Raw genomic sequence first — 20029 nt, 5'->3', positions numbered from 1 at the left:
TCAGCTTCCAGGAATTGTGTACAGATCCTTGCGACATGGGGGCATGCATTATCATGCTGAAACATGAGGTGATGGCGGCGGATGAATGGCACGACAATGTCCCTCAAGATCTCGTCACGGTATCTCTGTGCATTCAAATTCCCATTGATAAAATGCAATTGTGTTCGTTGTCTGTAGCTTATGCCTGCCCATACCATAACCCCACTGCCACCATGGGGCACTCTGTTCACATCAGCAAACCGTCTGCCATCTGCCCGGTTCAGTTGAAACCGGGATTGATTCGTGAAGAGCACACTTCTCCAGCATGCCCGTGGCCATCGAAGGTGAGCATTTGCCCACTGAAGTCAGTTACGACGCCAAACTGCAATCAGGTCAAGACCCTGGTGAGGACAACGAGCATATACCTAATACACAGTGGTGGAAAAAGTACCCAATTGTCATACTTGAGTAAAAGTAAAGATACCTTAAAAGAAAATGAAGTAAAAGTCACCCAGTAAAATACTACTTGAGTAAAAGTCTAAAAGTATCAAAAGTAAATGTAATTGCTAAAATATACATAGGTATCAAAAGTAAAAGTAAATGTATAAATAATTTCAAATTCCTTATATTAGGCAAACCAGACGGCACCATTTTCTTGTATTTTTTTAATTTACGGATAGCCAGGGGCACACTCCAACACTCAAACAAAGCAATTATGTTTAGTGAGTCAGCCAGATCAGAGGCAGTAGGGATGACCAGGGATGTTCTCCATTTTCCTGTCCTGCTAAGCATTCAAAATTTAATGAGTACTTTAGGATGTCAGGGAAAATGTATAAAGTAAAAAGTACATTCTTTTCTTTAGGAATGTAGTGAAGTAAAAGTTGTCAAATATATAAATAGTAAAGTATAGTACAGAAACCACAAAAAACGACTTAAGTAGTACTTTAAAGTATTTCTACTTAAGTACTTTACACCACCGCTAATACGTGAAGCAGAACGCACCATTGGGTGCACACTGCCTGCCCTACAGGACACCTACAACACCAGGTGTCGCAGGAAGGCCAAGAAGATCATCAGGGACCCCAGCAACCCAAGCCATGGCCTGTTCTCCCTGCTTCAATCACTCAGACGCGGGCAGTACAGGAGCATCATGGCAAAAACTATCAGACTGGCCAATAGCTTCTACCCTCAGACCATCAGGCTGCTGAATAGTCACCACTAGTCAGCTACCTACTCCCCCTAGAGACATTTCCCCCCTGCTACTCCCCCTATGGACACCACCACCCCCAACGATCACTTACATGCTACTCCCCCAATGGTCATTCCCCCACACCCCCTGAACAGTCTTTACTCTGCCTCCACCCCGATGGACATGTATTTATTCATCACTGCCACAGTTATTGTGTACATAGTGGTATTTATATTGTTGTTGTTTTTTATTAAAATGTTCATTATTTTATTTCACTTAATCCTGCATCCTACATTTTTCACTGTACCCTGCAATCACACCTGCAACCCTGTACATGTGACTATTAAACACTGAATCTGAGCTTCCCTGAGACGGTTTCTGATAGTTTGTGCACACCCACAGTTTCATCAACTGTCCGGGTGGCTGGTCTTAGACGATCCCACAGGTGAAGAAGGCAGATGTGGAGGTCCTGGGCTGGTGTGATTACACATGGTATGCGGTTGTGAGGCCGGTTGGACGTACTGCCAAATTCTCTAAAATGACGTTGGCTAATGGTAGAGAAATTAACATTCCATTTTCTGGCAACAGCTCTGGTGAACATTCAGTCAGCATGCCAATTGCACTCTCCTTAAAAACATGAGACATCTGTGGCATTGTGTTGTGTGACAAAACTGCACATTTTAGAGTGGCCTTTCATTGTCCCCAGCACAAGGTGCACCTGTGTAATGATCATGCTGTTTAATCAGCTTCTCAATATTCCACACCTGTCAGGTGGATGGATTATCTTGGCAAAGGAGAAATGCTCACCAACAGGGATTTGACACAATTTGAGAGAAATAAGCTTTTTGTACGTATGGACAATTTCTGGGATATTTTATTTCAGCTCATAAAACATGGGACCAACACTTTACTTTTTACATTTACATTTTAGTCATTTAGCAGAAGCTCTTATCCAGAGCGACTTACAGTTAGTGAGTGCATACATTTTCATACATTTACATGTTGCATTTATATTTTTGTTCAGGGTATATACTTTTTATATATTGCCTCCTAATATTGTACAATCTGTGTGTCGCTTCATTGGCTTGGGCTATTGTTTGTTTGAATTCAAGACCAGAATTCAAAACACTTATAAAAAATGTAGCCACCTATAAAAAAAAAAAAAAAAAAAGCCCCGGAGCCTATGATTTCTTCATCCGTCCCTGGTTTCACTCTCGCCAAAATACGTCCAATGAGTTTCTATGGGCTTATTTTGGAACTAAACTTGTCGCCTGCCTTTCCGCCTTTTAGGACAACGACTCCCATTGTTAGTGCGGAGACATAAGCATCTCGTCATTATATAGGCCTAGCCTACAGATCTCTGGTTGCAGTTACATTTCTTTACACGGAGGGAGCGCGAGCATGATGCTCGTGAATTTGCATGTCCCATGTAATGTAAGTGGTAACGATGAATCGAAATCCACGATTTAGCCTAATTATTGTTGTTTTCTGACACATTCATTTATTTTATTTAGCGTGTTTCACATACAGCCATGTGGAGTTCTGGTGCATAGTAGGCCTAGGCTATTTACTGTGTGTTGATTGACAACTGAACAGCAAGTGTTGACTCGTTTATAAAAGGTGTCGAACTGACTGAATAAAGTCGATCTCCTATATGCCTTTGCCATTCATAAATCATGCAACGTGGTTATACAGTGGGGAAAAAAGTATTTAGTCAGCCACCAATTGTGCAAGTTCTCCCACTTAAAAAGATGAGAGAGGCCTGTAATTTTCATCATAGGTACACGTCAACTATGACAGACAAAATGAGGAAAAAAAATACAGAAAATCACATTGTAGGATTTTTTATGAATTCATTTGCAAATTATGGTGGAAAATAAGTATTTGGTCAATAACAAAAGTTTCTCAATACTTTGTTATATACCCTTTGTTGGCAATGACACAGGTCAAATGTTTTCTGTAAGTCTTCACAAGGTTTTCACACACTGTTGCTGGTATTTTGGCCCATTCCTCCATGCAGATCTCCTCTAGAGCAGTGATGTTTTGGGGCTGTCGCTGGGCAACACGGACTTTCAACTCCCTCCAAAGATTTTCTATGGGGTTGAGATCTGGAGACTGGCTAGGCCACTCCAGGACCTTGAAATGCTTCTTACGAAGCCACTCCTTCGTTGCCCGGGCGGTGTGTTTGGGATCATTGTCATGCTGAAAGACCCAGCCACGTTTCATCTTCAATGCCCTTGCTGATGGAAGGAGGTTTTCACTCAAAAGCTCACGATACATGGCCCCATTCATTCTTTCCTTTACACGGATCAGTCGTCCTGGTCCCTTTGCAGAAAAACAGCCCCAAAGCATGATGTTTCCACCCCCATGCTTCACAGTAGGTATGGTGTTCTTTGGATGCAACTCAGCATTCTTTGTCCTCCAAACACGACGAGTTGAGTTTTTACCAAAAAGTTCTATTTTGGTTTCATCTGACCATATGACATTCTCCCAATCCTCTTCTGGATCATCCAAATGCACTCTAGCAAACTTCAGACGGGCCTGGACATGTACTGGCTTAAGCAGGGGGACACGTCTGGCACTGCAGGATTTGAGTCCCTGGCGGCGTATTGTGTTACTGATGGTAGGCTTTGTTACTTTGGTCCCAGCTCTCTGCAGGTCATTCACTAGGTCCCCCCGTGTGGTTCTGGGATTTTTGCTCACCGTTCTTGTGATCATTTTGACCCCACGGGGTGAGATCTTGCGTGGAGCCCCAGATCAAGGGAGATTATCAGTGGTCTTGTATGTCTTCCATTTCCTAATAATTGCTCCCACAGTTGATTTCTTCAAACCAAGCTGCTTACCTATTGCAGATTCAGTCTTCCCAGCCTGGTGCAGGTCTACAATTTTGTTTCTGGTGTCCTTTGACAGCTCTTTGGTCTTGGCCATAGTGGAGTTTGGAGTGTGACTGTTTGAGGTTGTGGACAGGTGTCTTTTATACTGATAACAAGTTCAAACAGGTGCCATTAATACAGGTAACGAGTGGAGGACAGAGGAGCCTCTTAAAGAAGAAGTTACAGGTCTGTGAGAGCCAGAAATCTTGCTTGTCTGTAGGTGACCAAATACTTATTTTCCAGCATAATTTGCAAATAAATTCATTAAAAATCCTACAATGTGATTTTCTGGATTTTTTTTCTCAATTTGTCTGTCATAGTTGACGTGTACCTATGATGAAAATTACAGGCCTCTCTCATCTTTTTAAGTGGGAGAACTTGCACAATTGGTGGCTGACTAAATACTTTTTTCCCCCACTGTATGTCCATGGTATCACATCGGGACAAGTAATCCAAAGGATATTCTAGGTTTCCTTTCGATGTCGGGGCTTGCCAGTCAGTGACTCTAAAGTGAGTGACTCTCATCAGTGATAGCCTACCGAATCGCATCTGTGAGAGAGATGTTTATTTGGCTCCCTAATTTGCATATTCTACTGGTAGGCCTAGGCTTATTGGTGATTATCTGCAGATAAATTATGAAAATAAATCAGATGAAGAAGGATAATCTTCACTGTAGGAACAATAGGTAGTGGAGAGCATAATGCTGCTCCAAATATGATAATTGGGGCCCTTTCAGAATCCATGCATGAAAATGGAATTCTACAACAACAACAAAAATGTATTGACCTTAGTAGGGAATCAACCCAAGTTTAGCCTAACATAAGACATGAACAGAATGCATCAGTGATTTGCATTTCCTGCAACTTTCTGAAGAGGCAACGAGAATGCCCCTGTCTCTGTGTGTGTGTGGTGCGTGCGTCTACCACTTTGCGTAACTGTTAGCGATGATGCTAATGAAAACAGTCTTCTGGTAGGCCTAGATGGAAAGGCTTTCCCAAAAACCTTCAATGAAATGTTAACTTCAAAGTTGCCTATGCTTACCTGGCAGAATGGTATCATGATTATTTTCATCAATCCAATGTGCATTTGTTTTTCAAACTCTACCATCACATGTGCACTACAAAAACACTGCTAAACAACAGCCTCTTGCTATGTGTGCACTTGAATTAAAAAGGGTAATAACTACACCCAAAAATCAATTTCTCAGATTGTTCCCAGAATTCATGGGGTCTCCTCATGTGGTTTAAGCATTGTTGTGGACTTAAAACATGCAATGTTGTTATTGTTTTTCTATTTTTAAAAAGTGTGCTCTAAATGCGAAAATAAACTATGGGAAAAACTGCCCCCCCAAAAAATGTATTTGTTATTTTTCAAGATAGTGTGGGCTATTTACTTACTTTTTCTGTTTGAATAAAATACATACATTTGAAGATCAAACATCACTATGGCATTTCATATATTGCAGTAAAATTGTAAATAAGACTTTAATCTCAAGAGAAGATAGGTTAAAATGTAAAAAAAGTTTAATGCCCTCTTAGAAAATAGTCCTGATCATATAGACCTAGACAATATCCAAAACAACTCACAATACACTGAATTCATACATTTTCAGTTATTTAAATTGTAAAGTCATGTCTTTCTATACAATACCACAACACATTTTTCCAATCTGGGAGGTAAACTCGATAAAGTATTCAATAATTTCACTGTGTATTTCAGATGGAATCAAGGCATTTGAATGTACCAGAAGCCACCAAAAGAGCTCCTTCTGCAAATATTTTGAACCCCGGCCGGGGGCGCTTGGCTGGCTTCTTTTTCTATTTGGCTGCCTAGTCTATGTACTTGTGGAAAACACTGAGCCTGCTGCTGTATTTAGCAGGAAATCCTGAGTACCGCAGAGGAAACTGACCATTGGGACAGGGAATATAACCGATGACAATCTCCTCTGTGGACAGAAGTAATAATGACATTCCTGGTGTACAGTATATTTGACAGATGTGTCACTGCTAAACCACATTCAATAGCCATTAATGTGCCATTCTTGCCCCACACTCAATTGGTAAAACGGACTTTCTATTCTCCTGTCAAAACCACAGCTGGATCACAGAGTGGTTTGTCATACACTGTATTTAGGGCCAGGAGTTATTCTTGATCATGGTATGTATGACTGAAGCTCCTACATGTTGTGTCCATGTGGCTTGTCACATTAATATTAAGGGAAAAGAATGATGACAGTCATCGTTAATGACAGGGTCCAGGACAATTGACAGGAGCTTATTAATATCATTTACACTTTGCTACATAAAAGTCGTGATTAAAATAATAATTAGAAAAAGAGACTAAAACACCTCAATGTTTTAACTAAAATAGTTTCTTTTCAAATTGTTTTTTTCTGATCAAGCCCCTCTACATATTTATCATCATCAATAAATAAATCACAACTTCTATAGGGACAGACCGAGAAAGACGGGCAGAATCAAAGCATGACCCTCTCTCTCTGCTTTATTGGCATAAACAAGGGAAATAAATAATCAGAAATGAACAGTAAACATTACACTCACAAAAGTGTTATATTATTGGCTATGTACAGTGTTGTAACACATGTGCAAATAGTTGAAGTATGAAAGGGAAAATAAATAAACAGATAAATATACGTTGTATTTACGATGGTGTTCGTGCTCCACTGGTCAACTCTATTACAATTGGCGCCATAGAGGACAAGATATTGTGTGATCAAAGAGTTACTAGTGACCCCCTCGATCTTACAGTCATGTTGACCATCAGGGTCACACCATAATAACGCAGGAAATGATATAACACAGTGATTACATTGCTACTGGAGTCAGTGGAGTAAAACATGCAACAGGTGTTGCTCTGCTTTTAGACAATTTTTCCCCCCAATGAGGACTAAAATAGAAAACTTTCTCCATCAATAAATGAATAGAATTTCCCCCTGCTGACTAAATAAGCTACAAAATCCAAGTTCATTGAAACGTTTGTTTCTCACTGGACCCACAAAGCAAATGACAAGAGGAAATGGAGGGGCAACCAGGAAAAACAAAGGGCTTGAGAGAGGGTGAGGAGTGGATTACCAACTGGCTCACAAAACCTGTACTAACCCTCCACCCCAACTCTGGTCTATTGATATCTGGGTGAAAGGCTGGCTGATATGCCAGCTCAAATCTCCTGTGCACTCACAACACACAAAGGGCAGGCCTGTTCTATGGGCCAGGCAAAGACCATGGGGGAAAGTGGGGCACAGAGAGCGAGCCAGAGAGAAGATAGATCGAAAGGAGAGAGAGATAGCCTTAATGACATTTGAAATGTCTCTATTCCTTTGGAACTTTTATGAGTGTAATTTTTACTGTTCATTTTTTATATTATCTATTTCACTTGCTTTGGCAATGTAAACATGTTTCCCATGCCAATAAAGCCCTTTGAATTGAGAGAGAGAGAGAGAGAAATAAAGAGGGAAATCAGCTAAGAGAGTCAGAAATACAGTAGCTAACTAAAGAAAAAGTGATTGCCAGCCGAACAGCTATAGATAGACTGAAATGAGACCACACACTCTTGTATCACAGCCTCACTGGCCTGCCACTGCCATGATGGAATCGCTTAATCAGATCATGGTTTGATTAATTATTAATTAATTATGGGTTTGTCCACTATCATGACACTGTATACAGAACTTCTGATTTGATTAATCAATATTTCCCCTACACATTTATTTAATTACTTATTAATTCAAACTGCTGTTTCACAAGATCATTCTGAAGTTTCGAAAATACACCCAATGCTTTTACATACATTAACAACAGGTTTATAAAGAGGCAAACACTTTTGGTCTTTTGCTAGTATGGTATTAATTTCAGGGGAAAATAAGGTCTACACCACATTTACATAGAATAAGTGTTTAATTTGTCCAAAATGTGTGTAATTTTACAAGCCACATACTTGAAGACTCGAAGCTTGAGTTAGTTTCTGCTAACAAGTGTGAAAAGAATCAGGGTGACCCGATATCCTATCCCCCACACCCCGCCCTGCTCTACCCAGCAGTCCTAGTCTGCCTTGGGAAAGCCTGACTGCTTTCACAGGTCAACAGTCCAGATTACCTCTCAGTAACATCAATTAAACACCATCAGAACACTGCCATCATAAGTTTCAAGACACATTAACCCACTGTTGACACCAATGGACAGCTAAGAGAGGCTGAGTTACTGGGAACCCCAGGCTCAAAGTCCTAACCCGGTCCCCTGACCCCTGCAGGGGTGGAGGTGAGCACTGCTGGTATACATAGCCCTCACAATCTGCCCTGACCTTCAGCTGCTTGCTAAAAACAGCCTTGCCTGTCAGCAGCCCCCGTCACTGGCTCTCATACCACAGGCCTGGGGGGGGGGGGGGGTGCTGGAATGCAGAGGCCTGTGAGACCAGGGCTAATTTAACAGCCACGTTATCAGACTGAGTCAGCAGCCTACTGACTGCTCAGGACCTCAATCTTCAATCTGCTACTGTATGTGTGTGTGTGTGTGTGTGTGTGTGTGTGTGTGTGTGTGTGTGTGTGTGTGGGGGGGGGGGGGTAACACGGCACCAATGTATACTATAGACCATGTACTATGGTAGTGAGATGTACTGGACATAGGCCCCTTGCTAATAGTTGTTACTGTGTACACTACTCTGCATTATAGGTTACATCTTTATTTAGAGTTGCAGCAAGCTTGATTGATAGGAAGAGGGAATTTAACTGGGGAGGACGATACGGCCCATAAAACTATACTTAAAGCCCCTTATTTCCGTATGGATTCGGAGAAGTCGGAGGAATTCAGACCGCACAGTCAATTGAAAGGATACAAACTGCATCAAGCAGACCTTGTTAAATCCTGGGGGCAAGGGGAGAAGATTATCTAATGTACACCAGATGGGTTTAGAGGGTGAGCCTTGTCTGCTGGTTCTAAGACAGGTACAGTATTCAAGTCTGTCATGTATCACACTGATTTATGTCAAATCTACAAGGCCGACGCTCTACAAGGTTTACAACTCAGCGGTCCAAGGGTAAAACAGACAGGCAATATCTAGTAGAATAGCATTATAAACATGATGTACTTCACCTTCACACAAGGTTGCATTTAGCCCACGTTATGATAATTAGACGTGTTTATTGATGGATGATGTAATGTAATGTATTTACTGATTTAAATAAATGAATCAGCTCGTTAAATCCATCTCGTCACAGACAGGGTCACATACCCAACATGAGGATCAGTGTATGAGGCAATGACTCAAAAGTTTGAAAGCATGGCCCCATTTCCCCTCAGTCTCAGGCTGACACTCAAACAGAAAGAACATAATCACCCGTATCCACTCAAGGGGATTTGTGTTCATCTGTCAATAGCAAATCTCACAGCCAGACCAAAGGCCGTAAGGAATTACCACTTTACCGCTACATACTAGAGCCAAGAAGTGTTGACTAAAAAACTGTCACACAAGCCCTCCTGTGTTGGATAACCAGCCCTCCCCTCGTAAAGTAAGACGACACTCAACTCAACAACTTAGGCCACTGCCCTGGGGAGGAGAGGAGACACATTTTAATAGCAGCATGACACGGCTGAGGCCACAAACTGCAAACGGAATTTCCTTAAAGGATTATTACAGATCAGATTACAGCCCATTGTAAAACTTGATCTTCTGAGGCTATATGGGAGGGCAGTTGAAGGAGCTCAAATAAATGCAAATTTTTTTTAATCACTTTCCTGAATCCCATAAACTTCTTGATAACATGAATTGTTGCGAGCCAAGGTGTCCTAACAGGCAAGGCAGAATAGAAAGGACCATATCACAACCAGCTGTCGTGCATGTGGCACTCAATACAGTGCTATTCTCCTTACTGGACTCCAGAGGTTTGCTAGGTACACATTTTGTATTCAGAGTTGGTGGATCTCCTTGCTGACATTTCCCTCAGACATCTTATGAAGGCCATAGTAGTTTATAATGGCAGTCCAATATTAAAAGGAAATGTCACAGTGCTCCCTCATAAATATGGGCAGTTTATAAACCAATAAATGGTGACGCACACATCCGAAGAACCTTGAGATGAGTCGGTTTTTTGAGGACGACAGACAGCAGCTGATTTTTCTCACATAAAGAAGCCAAGTCACATGCAAGACAGCCAGGACGGACTTTGGAATGTGGATAAATTAAGTGCCCCTACTTGAAAACGGAGGAAATATTTTTTGAAAGGCCTCTCCTCCAACAAGATTTATTTTCATCCCAAACTCACAGTCTGCTGCTTGATATTACAGCAGGGTTTCAAGTTCATGCTTTCCATATGCTATCTGCTTTAGCATCACTCCTGGTTTCACCTCCACATAATCCCACATAAATATATTTCAAAGTCTACACCAGGGGTGTCAAATTCACGGCCCGGGGGCTCCAATCTGGCCTGCGGGTGGTTTGAGTACTTATTTTGTAATTAATTGAAACTGTGTAGAAATGATAATGGACCTATATTCATAAAGTTTCTTGATTGTCCAGCTCGCTAATAATCATTAGACAGTCAGGGAGCATCAACAATTCCAAAAACGATAGATAGAGGGCTATGTTTGGTATATTTTGATGGCAAGGAACCTCATTGAAGACCGAATGCATCCCCTGGGGCAAACTGAGTTCGACACCCCTGGTCTACATGGTTGTTATCGCCTCTATGAGACAGGGGCCATTATCTAATGTAGATATCTACAATTCCAGGGGTATCAATGAATTGTAAACATTTCACTTGAAACAAACCACCGGGGTTGACTTGTTCCATTGCTGTACATGGTATCTTAGGCAACAGACTGAGCTCAATTGCTTTATACCTGAGCCAATAATCATTTCACAGGCGAAGGTGAATGAACCTAATTAATATCTTACACAAGCCCATACATACATACATACATACATACATACATGTACAGAACCTGTCAAAAGTTTGGACACAGCCTCTCATTCAAAGGTTTTTCTTTATTTTTAATATTTTCAACATTTTAGAATAATAGTGAAGACATCAAAACTATGAAATAACAAATATGGAATCATGTAGTAACCAAAAAAAGTGTTAAACAAATTCTTCAAATAGCCACCCTTTGCCTTTATGACAGCTTTGCACAATCTTGGCATTCTCTCAACCAGCTTCACCTAGAATGCTTGTCCAACAGTCTTGAAGGAGTTCCCACACACAGTTAAAGTCCGAAGTTTACATACACTTAGGTTGGAGTCATTAAAACTCGTTTCTCAATCACTCCACAAATTTCTTGTTAACAAACTATAGTTTTGGCTAGTCAGTTAGGACTTCTACTTTGTGCATGACACAAGTAATTTTTCCCAACAATTGTTTACAGACAGATTATTTCACTTATAATTCACTGTATCACAATTCCAGTGGGTGAGAAGTTTACATACACTAAGTTGACTGTGCCTTTAAACAGCTTGGAAAATTCCAGAAAATGATGTCATGGCTTTAGGAGCTTCTGATAGGCTAATTGACATAATTTGAGTCAATTGGAGGTGTACCTGTGGATGTATTTCAAGGCCTACCTTCAAACTCAGTGCCTCTTTGCTTGACATCATGGGAAAATCTAAAGAAATCAGCCAAGACCTCAGAAAGAAAATTGTTGACCTCCACAAGTCTGGTTCATCCTTGGGAGCAATTTCCAAACGCCTGAAAGTACCACGTTCATCTGTACAAACAATAGTACGCAAGTATAAACACCATGGGACCACGCAGCCGTCATACCGCTCAGGAAGGAGACGCGTTTTGTCTCCTAGAGATTAATGTACTTTGGTGCGAAAAGTGCAAATCAATCCCAGAACAACAGCAAAGGACCTTGTGAAGATGCTGGAGGAAACAGGTACAAAAGTATCTATATCCACAGTAAAACGAGTCCTATATCGACATAACCTGAAAGGCCGCTCAGCAAGGAAGAAGCCACTGCTCCAAAACCGCCATAAAAAAGCCAGACTACGGTTTGCTACTGCACATGGGGACAAAGATCGTACTTCTTGGAGAAATGTCCTCTGGTCTGATGAAACACAAATAGAACTGTTTGGCCATAATGACCTTCGTTATGTTTGGAGGAAAAAGGGGGTTGCTTGCAAGCCGAAGAACACCATCCCAACCGTGAAGCAAGGGGTGGCAGCATCATGCTGTGGGGGTGCTTTGCTGCAGGAGGGACTGGTGCACTTCACAAAATAGATGGCATCATAAGGAAGGAAACTTATGTGGACATATTGAAGCAACATCTCAAGACATCAGTCAGGAAGTTAAAGCTTGGTCGCAAATGGGTCTTCCAAATGGACAATGACCCCAAGCATACTTCCAAAGTTGTGGCAAAATGGCTTAAGGACAACAAAGTCAAGTTATTGGAGTGGCCATCACAAAGCCCTGACCTGAATCCTACTTCCAAAGTTGTGGGCAAAACTGAAAAAGCGTGTGTGAGCAAGGAGGCCTAGAAACCTGACTCAGTTACACCAGCTCTGTTAGGAGGAATGGGCCAAAATTCACCCAACTTATTGTGGGAAGCTTGTGGAAGGCTACCCGAAACAATTGACCCAAGTTAAACAATTTAAAGGCAATGCTACCAAATACTAATTGAGTGTATAAAGTTAGAGAGATCTCTTAAAACCTGTTGCAGTATACCCAAAGCCAGACCTATAGCCTTAAGACATGCTCCGGAACACTTGCGACTATTAAGTATTTGTCAAACCTCCCGCTTTGGGCTGGATGTGTCAATGTGTGGTAATACATGCATAATATATGAGCACAATTACTGTCTTCCCTAAATTAGCCACAAAACCTCTAGTTTTAAAGCAACCATTTCTCTGGATGCTGTACTGCGCCATTTTCCCTCAATTTTCCCCCCTACGTGGGCCAGCCCCCTAGCCATTAGAGTTCAACCAATGAGCTTCAGCCCCTCGCCATATACAGTGGGGAGAACAAGTATTTGATACACTGCCGATTTTGCAGGTTTTCCTACTTACAAAGCATGTAGAGGTCTGTAATTTTTATCATAGTTACACTTCAACTGTGAGAGACGGAATCTAAAACAAAAATGCAGAAAATCACATTGTATGATTTTTAAGTAATTCATTTGCATTTTATTGCATGACATAAGTATTTGATACATCAGAAAAGCAGAACTTAATATTTGGTACAGAAACCTTTGTTTGCAATTACAGAGATCATACGTTTCCTGTAGGTCTTGACCAGGTTTGCACACACTGCAGCAGGGATTTTGGCCCACTCCTCCATACAGACCTTCTCCAGATCCTTCAGGTTTCGGGGCTGTCGCTGGGCAATACGGACTTTCAGCTCCCTACAAAGATGTTCTATTGGGTTCAGGTCTGGAGACTGGCTAGGCCACTCCAGGACCTTGAGATGCTTCTTACGGAGCCACTCCTTAGTTGCCCTGGCTGTGCGTTTCGGGTCGTTGTCATGCTGGAAGACCCAGCCACGACCCATCTTCAATGCTCTTACTGAGGGAAGGGGGTTGTTGGCCAAGATCTCGCGATACATGGCCCCATCCATCCTCCCCTCAATACGGTGCAGTCGTCCTGTCCCCTTTGCAGAAAAGCATCCCCAAAGAATGATGTTTCCACCTCCATGCTTCACGGTTGGGATGGTGTTCTTGGGGTTGTACTCATCCTTCTTCTTCCTCCAAACACGGCGAGTGGAGTTTAGACCAAAAAGCTCTATTTTTGTCTCATCAGACCAAATGACCTTCTCCTATTCCTCCTCTGGATCATCCAGATGGTCATTGGCAAACTTCAGACGGGCCTGGACATGCGCTGGCTTGAGCAGGGGGACCTTGCGTGCGCTGCAGGATTTTAATCCATGACGGCGTAGTGTGTTATTAATGGTTTTCTTTGAGACTGTGGTCCCAGCTCTCTTCAGGTCATTGACCAGGTCCTGCCGTGTAGTTCTGGGCTGATCCCTCACCTTCCTCATGATCATTGATGCCCCACGAGGTGAGATCTTGCATGGAGCCCCAGACCGAGGGTGATTGACCGTCATCTTGAACTTCTTCCATTTTCTAATAATTGCGCCAACAGTTGTAGCCTTCTCACCAAGCTGCTTACCTATTGTCCTGTAGCCCATCCCAGCCTTGTGCAGGTCTACAATTTTATCCCTGATGTCCTTACACAGCTCTCTGGTCTTGGCCATTGTGGAGAGGTTGGAGTTTGTTTCATTGAGTGTGTGGACAGGTTTCTTTTATACAGGTAACGAGTTCAAACAGGTGCAGTTAATACAGGTAATGAGTGGAGAACAGGAGGGCTTCTTAAAGAAAAACTAACAGGTCTGTGAGAGCCGGAATTCTTACTGGTTGGTAGGTGATCAAATACTTATGTCATGCAATAAAATGCAAATTAATTACTTAAAAATCATACAATGTGTTTTTCAGGATTTTTGTTTTAGATTACGTCTCTCACAGTTGAAGTGTACCTATGATAAAAATTGCAGACCTCTACATGCTTTGTAAGTAGGAAAACCTGCAAAATCGGCAGTGTATCAAATACTTGTTCTCCCCACTGTAAGTGACAGCTAGCAAGATGCACATGATTCATCCATAGCAGAGCGAAAGAGAGCAATGACGTGGTGCACATATCTGCACATATGCGACATAGTACGCAATTTTCGGGGACCACTTTTGGCTCGTGAGCGCTACTTTCAGAACTACTGGCTAAAAAGTATACAAAAGTACAGGAGAATCCCTTTAACTATCATAATGTTTCAGATTTAGCAGCAGATTTTTTAAATCTCAGTCACTTGAGATGTACTGTACACAGAGCACCTTACAACACTTCTTTTTACAGCCATAATCCAGCCTTGTCCCTGGGGATCTGTCTCACAGTGCTAGATCTTATGTAGCTAGCTATATCACAGATATACTGTAACATGACATGGGTAATTGGAACCACCACAGTAGCCGTGCAGTATGTGTGTACAGGGCTGAGGTTGTGCAGTCCAGGCCGTCACATGTGAGTGACACAAGCAGCAGCTTGGTCATCAGCAATTTAACAACCCAACCCAATCCCCCACCCCTCTAACTTCCCTCTCCTCTATCATACAGTGCACACACAGTATGTAGGCTACAACACTACACACATTCTCTCTCTCTGTCACACCTGGCTCTGGAAGAAAAAAAAGACAGCAGTCATGGACCGCCCAAACAAACAGCATTGTCCACCGGTGGGACAGAAACTATTTATAGGAGGGAGCAGCAGCTCTAGGCAGGCGGAAGTTTCTCTCCACCTGTCAGAGTGCTGAGTGACTGGGCCTGGTGCTCCTGGGCTGCAGACTGGAGAGTCCAGCTTGCAGGCCTCCTCTATACAAGACTGTACAGTAAGGTATTCAACAACCAGTTCTAAAGGCTTATTGAAATAAATGTTATTGCGTGCTGAGGCTACACTTACGCCCTAATTCCAAATGGACCACTTGCTCCTATCTCCATGCACTTCCTGTAGATCTGAAAGGACTGTATTAACAATAGTGATAGCTATACTACTTTGCCCTTTGAAATGCTACAGTAGGTAGACTTTTTACTGTGTGGATTACACTTCTCCAATCCTTTCAGAGCAAGTAAGGAGAAGGGGCTATAGGTTGATTTGGAAATAACTGCATTCTCCTTGCCAACTTCTGCCTCTCTGATGTGTACAATAAACCTCATTAACAAGACAGAGACATATTACTTTGACAGGCACGGTATCTGGCTGTGCATCTTTCTATTCTGTGGTGTGGGTGCTGAAAACCAGTCCATGACAGGGAGTGCTCGTCACCGTAGAAGGATAAAGGGAGAGCCTATCCAGTGAACATTGTTCTGTGGCCACAATGTATGTGTGGATGGGCGATGGAATGCCATTGAATCCTTTCAGTGTGGAGCACGTCCAACTGCCACTGTCTGACAGCCCTGGGTCTTTTTACATGCCTCTAGTCTCTCCACCCTCAGGTTCCTCTAATGCCAGCCAGTCACACAACTGAGTGGAGAGACTTTCCTCACCTGGGGCCTAGGAATAGCAAAGGACCCATCCACACACACATACACTAACATTTACAGGCACCAGTCCTAACATACTGTAAAGGTAATCTACAAGTGAGTTATGCACATATATAATATAATATAATTTGCGATTTAGCAGACGCATTTATCCAAAGTGACTTACAGTCATGTGTGCATAAATTTTTACGTATGGGTGGTCCCGGGGATCGAACCCACTACCCTGGCGTTACAAGCGCCATGCTCTACCAATTGAGCTACAGAGGACCATATATCCAAAAAATGCACCCGTTATGAACACACATGCTTCAGGAAACACATACCAGACTCATCCTATTATTCCAGCGTTTCCTCTCTTTTCTTCTAAGAAATATATCTTCTACAAATATCTCTTCTAAGAGCATTGATAGATTTATGTTCTTAGAAGAGATGTTCATAGAAAATATATTTCTCCTTCCCAGAAAAGAACTTGTGATATTCAGGCCAAAACACCTATTTTACTTGCAGTACTAAAATAAAGTGGGGAATTCCACCTTGACACCTCAAAGTTACAGGGTGACAAATCCAAATATCTATTTTCAGTTTTGGAGAGGAAAGGGCAATGAACTCACATATTGGGTCACGACAGCACAAACGCAACATACAAAAAGCATAACCACACCTGGAGTAACAACTGAAGTAACTATATATGCCATGCCATGATTCCAGTCTGAAAATACACAAGTCTACATTCTCACCATCCACCTATTTCGTCTTTTATGTTTACATGGCAGAGTTTTACCATCATTTTATGCAGGGCCTTTAGGGCTTTACAATGTGTAAGGTGAACACACTACTACAGTAAAAGGTGAACACAACAAAGCATATTCTCAGACTTTAGCAATGGCCAAGCTTTCGCACTGGATTTTCAAATACCACACAATGATACCAACCAATGACACAACGTATTGAAACTACTGTAATAACACTGCATCCCAAACAATCTATCAATCAACCAAACTTCCCAAAAAGGCCCACCATGTTTAACAACAACACACCTACAAGTACTGTACTAGTACTGTAGCAGTAATTCAATATTTGATGTCATACAAGGGTTGGGTGACTGCTTCAAGCACTGACCATTAAATAAACCACAACAATGAGATTCAAGCTTAATGCAAGACAAAAGGATAATCTCATTGGTCAAAAGACAAATGGGATATGGGATGTATAAATATCTTCATGTGTGTACAAAGTATGGATCATTGTACTCTGAATTGGATGTATCAAGCTCTTACCCTGGAGATGGTCAGGGGCATGTTGAAGTCCTTGCCTCCCTGCAATCGGAAGCCCCATGGGGCCGGCCCACTCAGAGAAATGTTGTAGGTACTCATTCTTCCAAAGGCTTTGATTGCTTGGATGGTTTAATCTTCCTCCAAAGTGGTGTCCAAAAATTGAGGTAGAGGTGGTGGGGCAGGAGCCAAGTAGCCTCTGAAAGCAGAAAAAAGGTGTAAAAAAATTAAAGTGGAGGACAAAAAAAAGATACAATATCTCCCTGAAATGTCAAGTGAGACTGGGAGTACAGCAAATGAAAAACCAACCCAGTACAGCCACAGACAAATACGTAATTCAAGCCCACCCCTTTTTAAATAATAAGAGAAAGATGGACAGAAGAGAGTAGAGAGCCAGAGGAAGAGAGGTCTTGCCTGCTTAGATGAGCTGAAGTGACAGCCTAAGAATAGTCACCCCTCTGCAGAAAGCAATAGCACAGTGGCAGGGGGGGGGGGGGGGGGGGGGGGTCCCTTATATGGCATGTAAGGGAACACCCAGTATGCCAGGCCTGCCATGATTCACAGGGCTAATATAGCCTCTTCCTAGGCCAACAGATTTTTCTAGACCCCCCTAACTCCAGACTAGGGTCTTCCCAAAACTGTGTCTCCTCACACCTCACACTGGGGGTGGCTTGAGGAAACATCTCATTAACATTACAGTAGCAGTACACAGATTGTGAAAGAGGTAGTCCTGGTTGTTAAGTCGAGGCTAAGGTGTGATCCTCTTTGATTTCTCCATGTGTTCCACTTTCACAAAATCTACCCCAGTATGGATTCTCAACAGTTGGGCAACAGGTAAAAAAAAAAAAAAAGACCACCACCAGAGTCCATTCAATTTGGAATTATTACGCCATATATTCAGAACCCAAAGGAGATCTAGGTAGTGTAGTTCTGAGAAAAGAACAGGCCAGATCATACGGCCTTACCCTGGCACGATAAGACCAGTGTTCTGATACAGTCAGGCAGGCAGGCAGTGTAGTGTGTCACAAGGGCTGAGTAGTGACACAACACAGGACAAGAGATAATTATTAAGGGCCCGCTCCCTGCTCCGAGACCCAGCCTAATTTGGTTGACACCCTCCTAAAGAGACATCACATGCACTAAGTTTAGCCCTCATTGTCAATGGAGGAATTTGTTGGAAAGAGCGAAGACGGTGAAAGAAACCTTTGGTTATTTTTGGCAGAAAATCACTCCATTTAATGACTCTCCTGGGAGTCTGACCGGTAAAGTGAGAGCCCAGCCTCTGACATGATGTGAACTACAATGCAGCGTTAACTAATACAGGGATGGGCAACTGGCGGCAAAGGGTGGCTATTTGAAGAATCTCAAACAGAAAATATATTTTGATTTGTTTAACACTTTTTTGGTTACTACATGATTCCATATGTGTTATTTCATTTTTATTTTTGATGTCTTCACTATTATTCTACAATGTAGAAAATTGTAAAAATAAAGAGAAACCCTGGAATGAGTAGGTGTGTCCAAACTTTTGACTGGTATTAATATATATAAATAAAAGGTATACACACTATATATACACACACAAAAGTATGTGGACACCCCTTCAAATTAGTGGATTCGGCTATTTCAGCCACACCTGTTGCTGACAGGTGTATAAAAATCAAGCAGACCACCATGCAATCTCCATAGACAAACATTGCCAGTAGAATGGCCTTACTGAAGAACTCAGTAACTTTCAAAGTGGCACTGTCATAGGATACCACCTGCTAGAGCTGCCCCGGTCAACTGTAAGTGCTCGCCGAGTGCTGAAGCGCGTAGCGTGTAAAAACCGTCTGTCCTCAGTTCCAACACTCACTACCGAGTTCCAAACTGCCTCTGGATGCAATATCAGCACAAGAACTGTTCATTGGGAGCTTCATGAAATGGGTTTCCATGGCCGAGCAGCCGCACACAAGCCTAAGATCACCATACACAATGCCAAGCGTCGGCTTGAGTGGTGTAAAGTTCATCGCCATTGGACTCTGGTGATGTGGATATGCGTTCTCTGGAGTGATGAATCACGCTTCACCATCTGGCAGTACGCCGGACCCATCTGGGTTTGGCAGATGCCAGAAGAACGCTACCTGCCCCAATACATAGTGCCAACTGTAAAGTTTGGTGGAGGAGGAATAATGGTCTGGGGCTGTTTTTCATGCTTTGGGCTAGGTCCCTTAGTTCCAGTGAAGGGAAATGTTAACGCTACAGCATACAATGACATTCTAGATGATTCTGTGCTTCCAACTTTGTGGCAACAGTTTAGGGAAGGCCCTTTCCTGTTTCAGCATGACAATGCCCCCGTGCACAAAGCAAGGTCCATACAGAAATGGTTTGATGAGATCGGTCTGGAAGAACTTGACTGGCCTGCACAGAGCCCTAACCTCAACCCCATCAAACACCTTTGGGATTAATTGGAACGCCGACAGCAAGCCAGGCCTAATCGCCCACACATCAGTGCCCGACCTCACTAATGCTCTTGTAGCTGAATGGAAGCAAGTCCCCGCAGCAATATTCCAACATCGAGTGGAAAGCATTCCCAGAAGAGTGGAGGCTGTTATACCAGCAAAGGGGGGACCAACTCTATATTAATGCCCATGATTTTGGAATGAGATGTTTGACGAGCAGGTGTCCACATACTATTTGGTCATGTAGTGT

At 42.4% G+C, this 20029-nt stretch overlaps 1 protein-coding gene across 1 annotated transcript in view; it reads right to left on the bottom strand.

Moving 5' to 3' along the window:
* LOC311110547 (LIM domain-binding protein 3-like) overlaps nt 1-17440 on the bottom strand; it is a gene marked incomplete at both ends in the record, with an annotated part of 66221 nt that extends 48781 nt beyond the window's left edge. The window contains one exon of the mRNA XM_084153055.1: nt 17345-17440. Within this exon, the coding sequence (XP_084009181.1) occupies nt 17345-17440 (96 nt within the window). The remainder of the gene's footprint in view (nt 1-17344) is intronic.
* Between the last annotated feature and the right edge of the window lie 2589 nt (nt 17441-20029).

The sequence above is a fragment of the Coregonus lavaretus genome, assembly GCF_964263955.1.
Source record: "Coregonus lavaretus genome assembly, chromosome: 36".
NCBI classification, from domain to species: domain Eukaryota; kingdom Metazoa; phylum Chordata; class Actinopteri; order Salmoniformes; family Salmonidae; genus Coregonus; species Coregonus lavaretus.
This window is presented reverse-complemented; position numbering and strand designations above follow the sequence as displayed.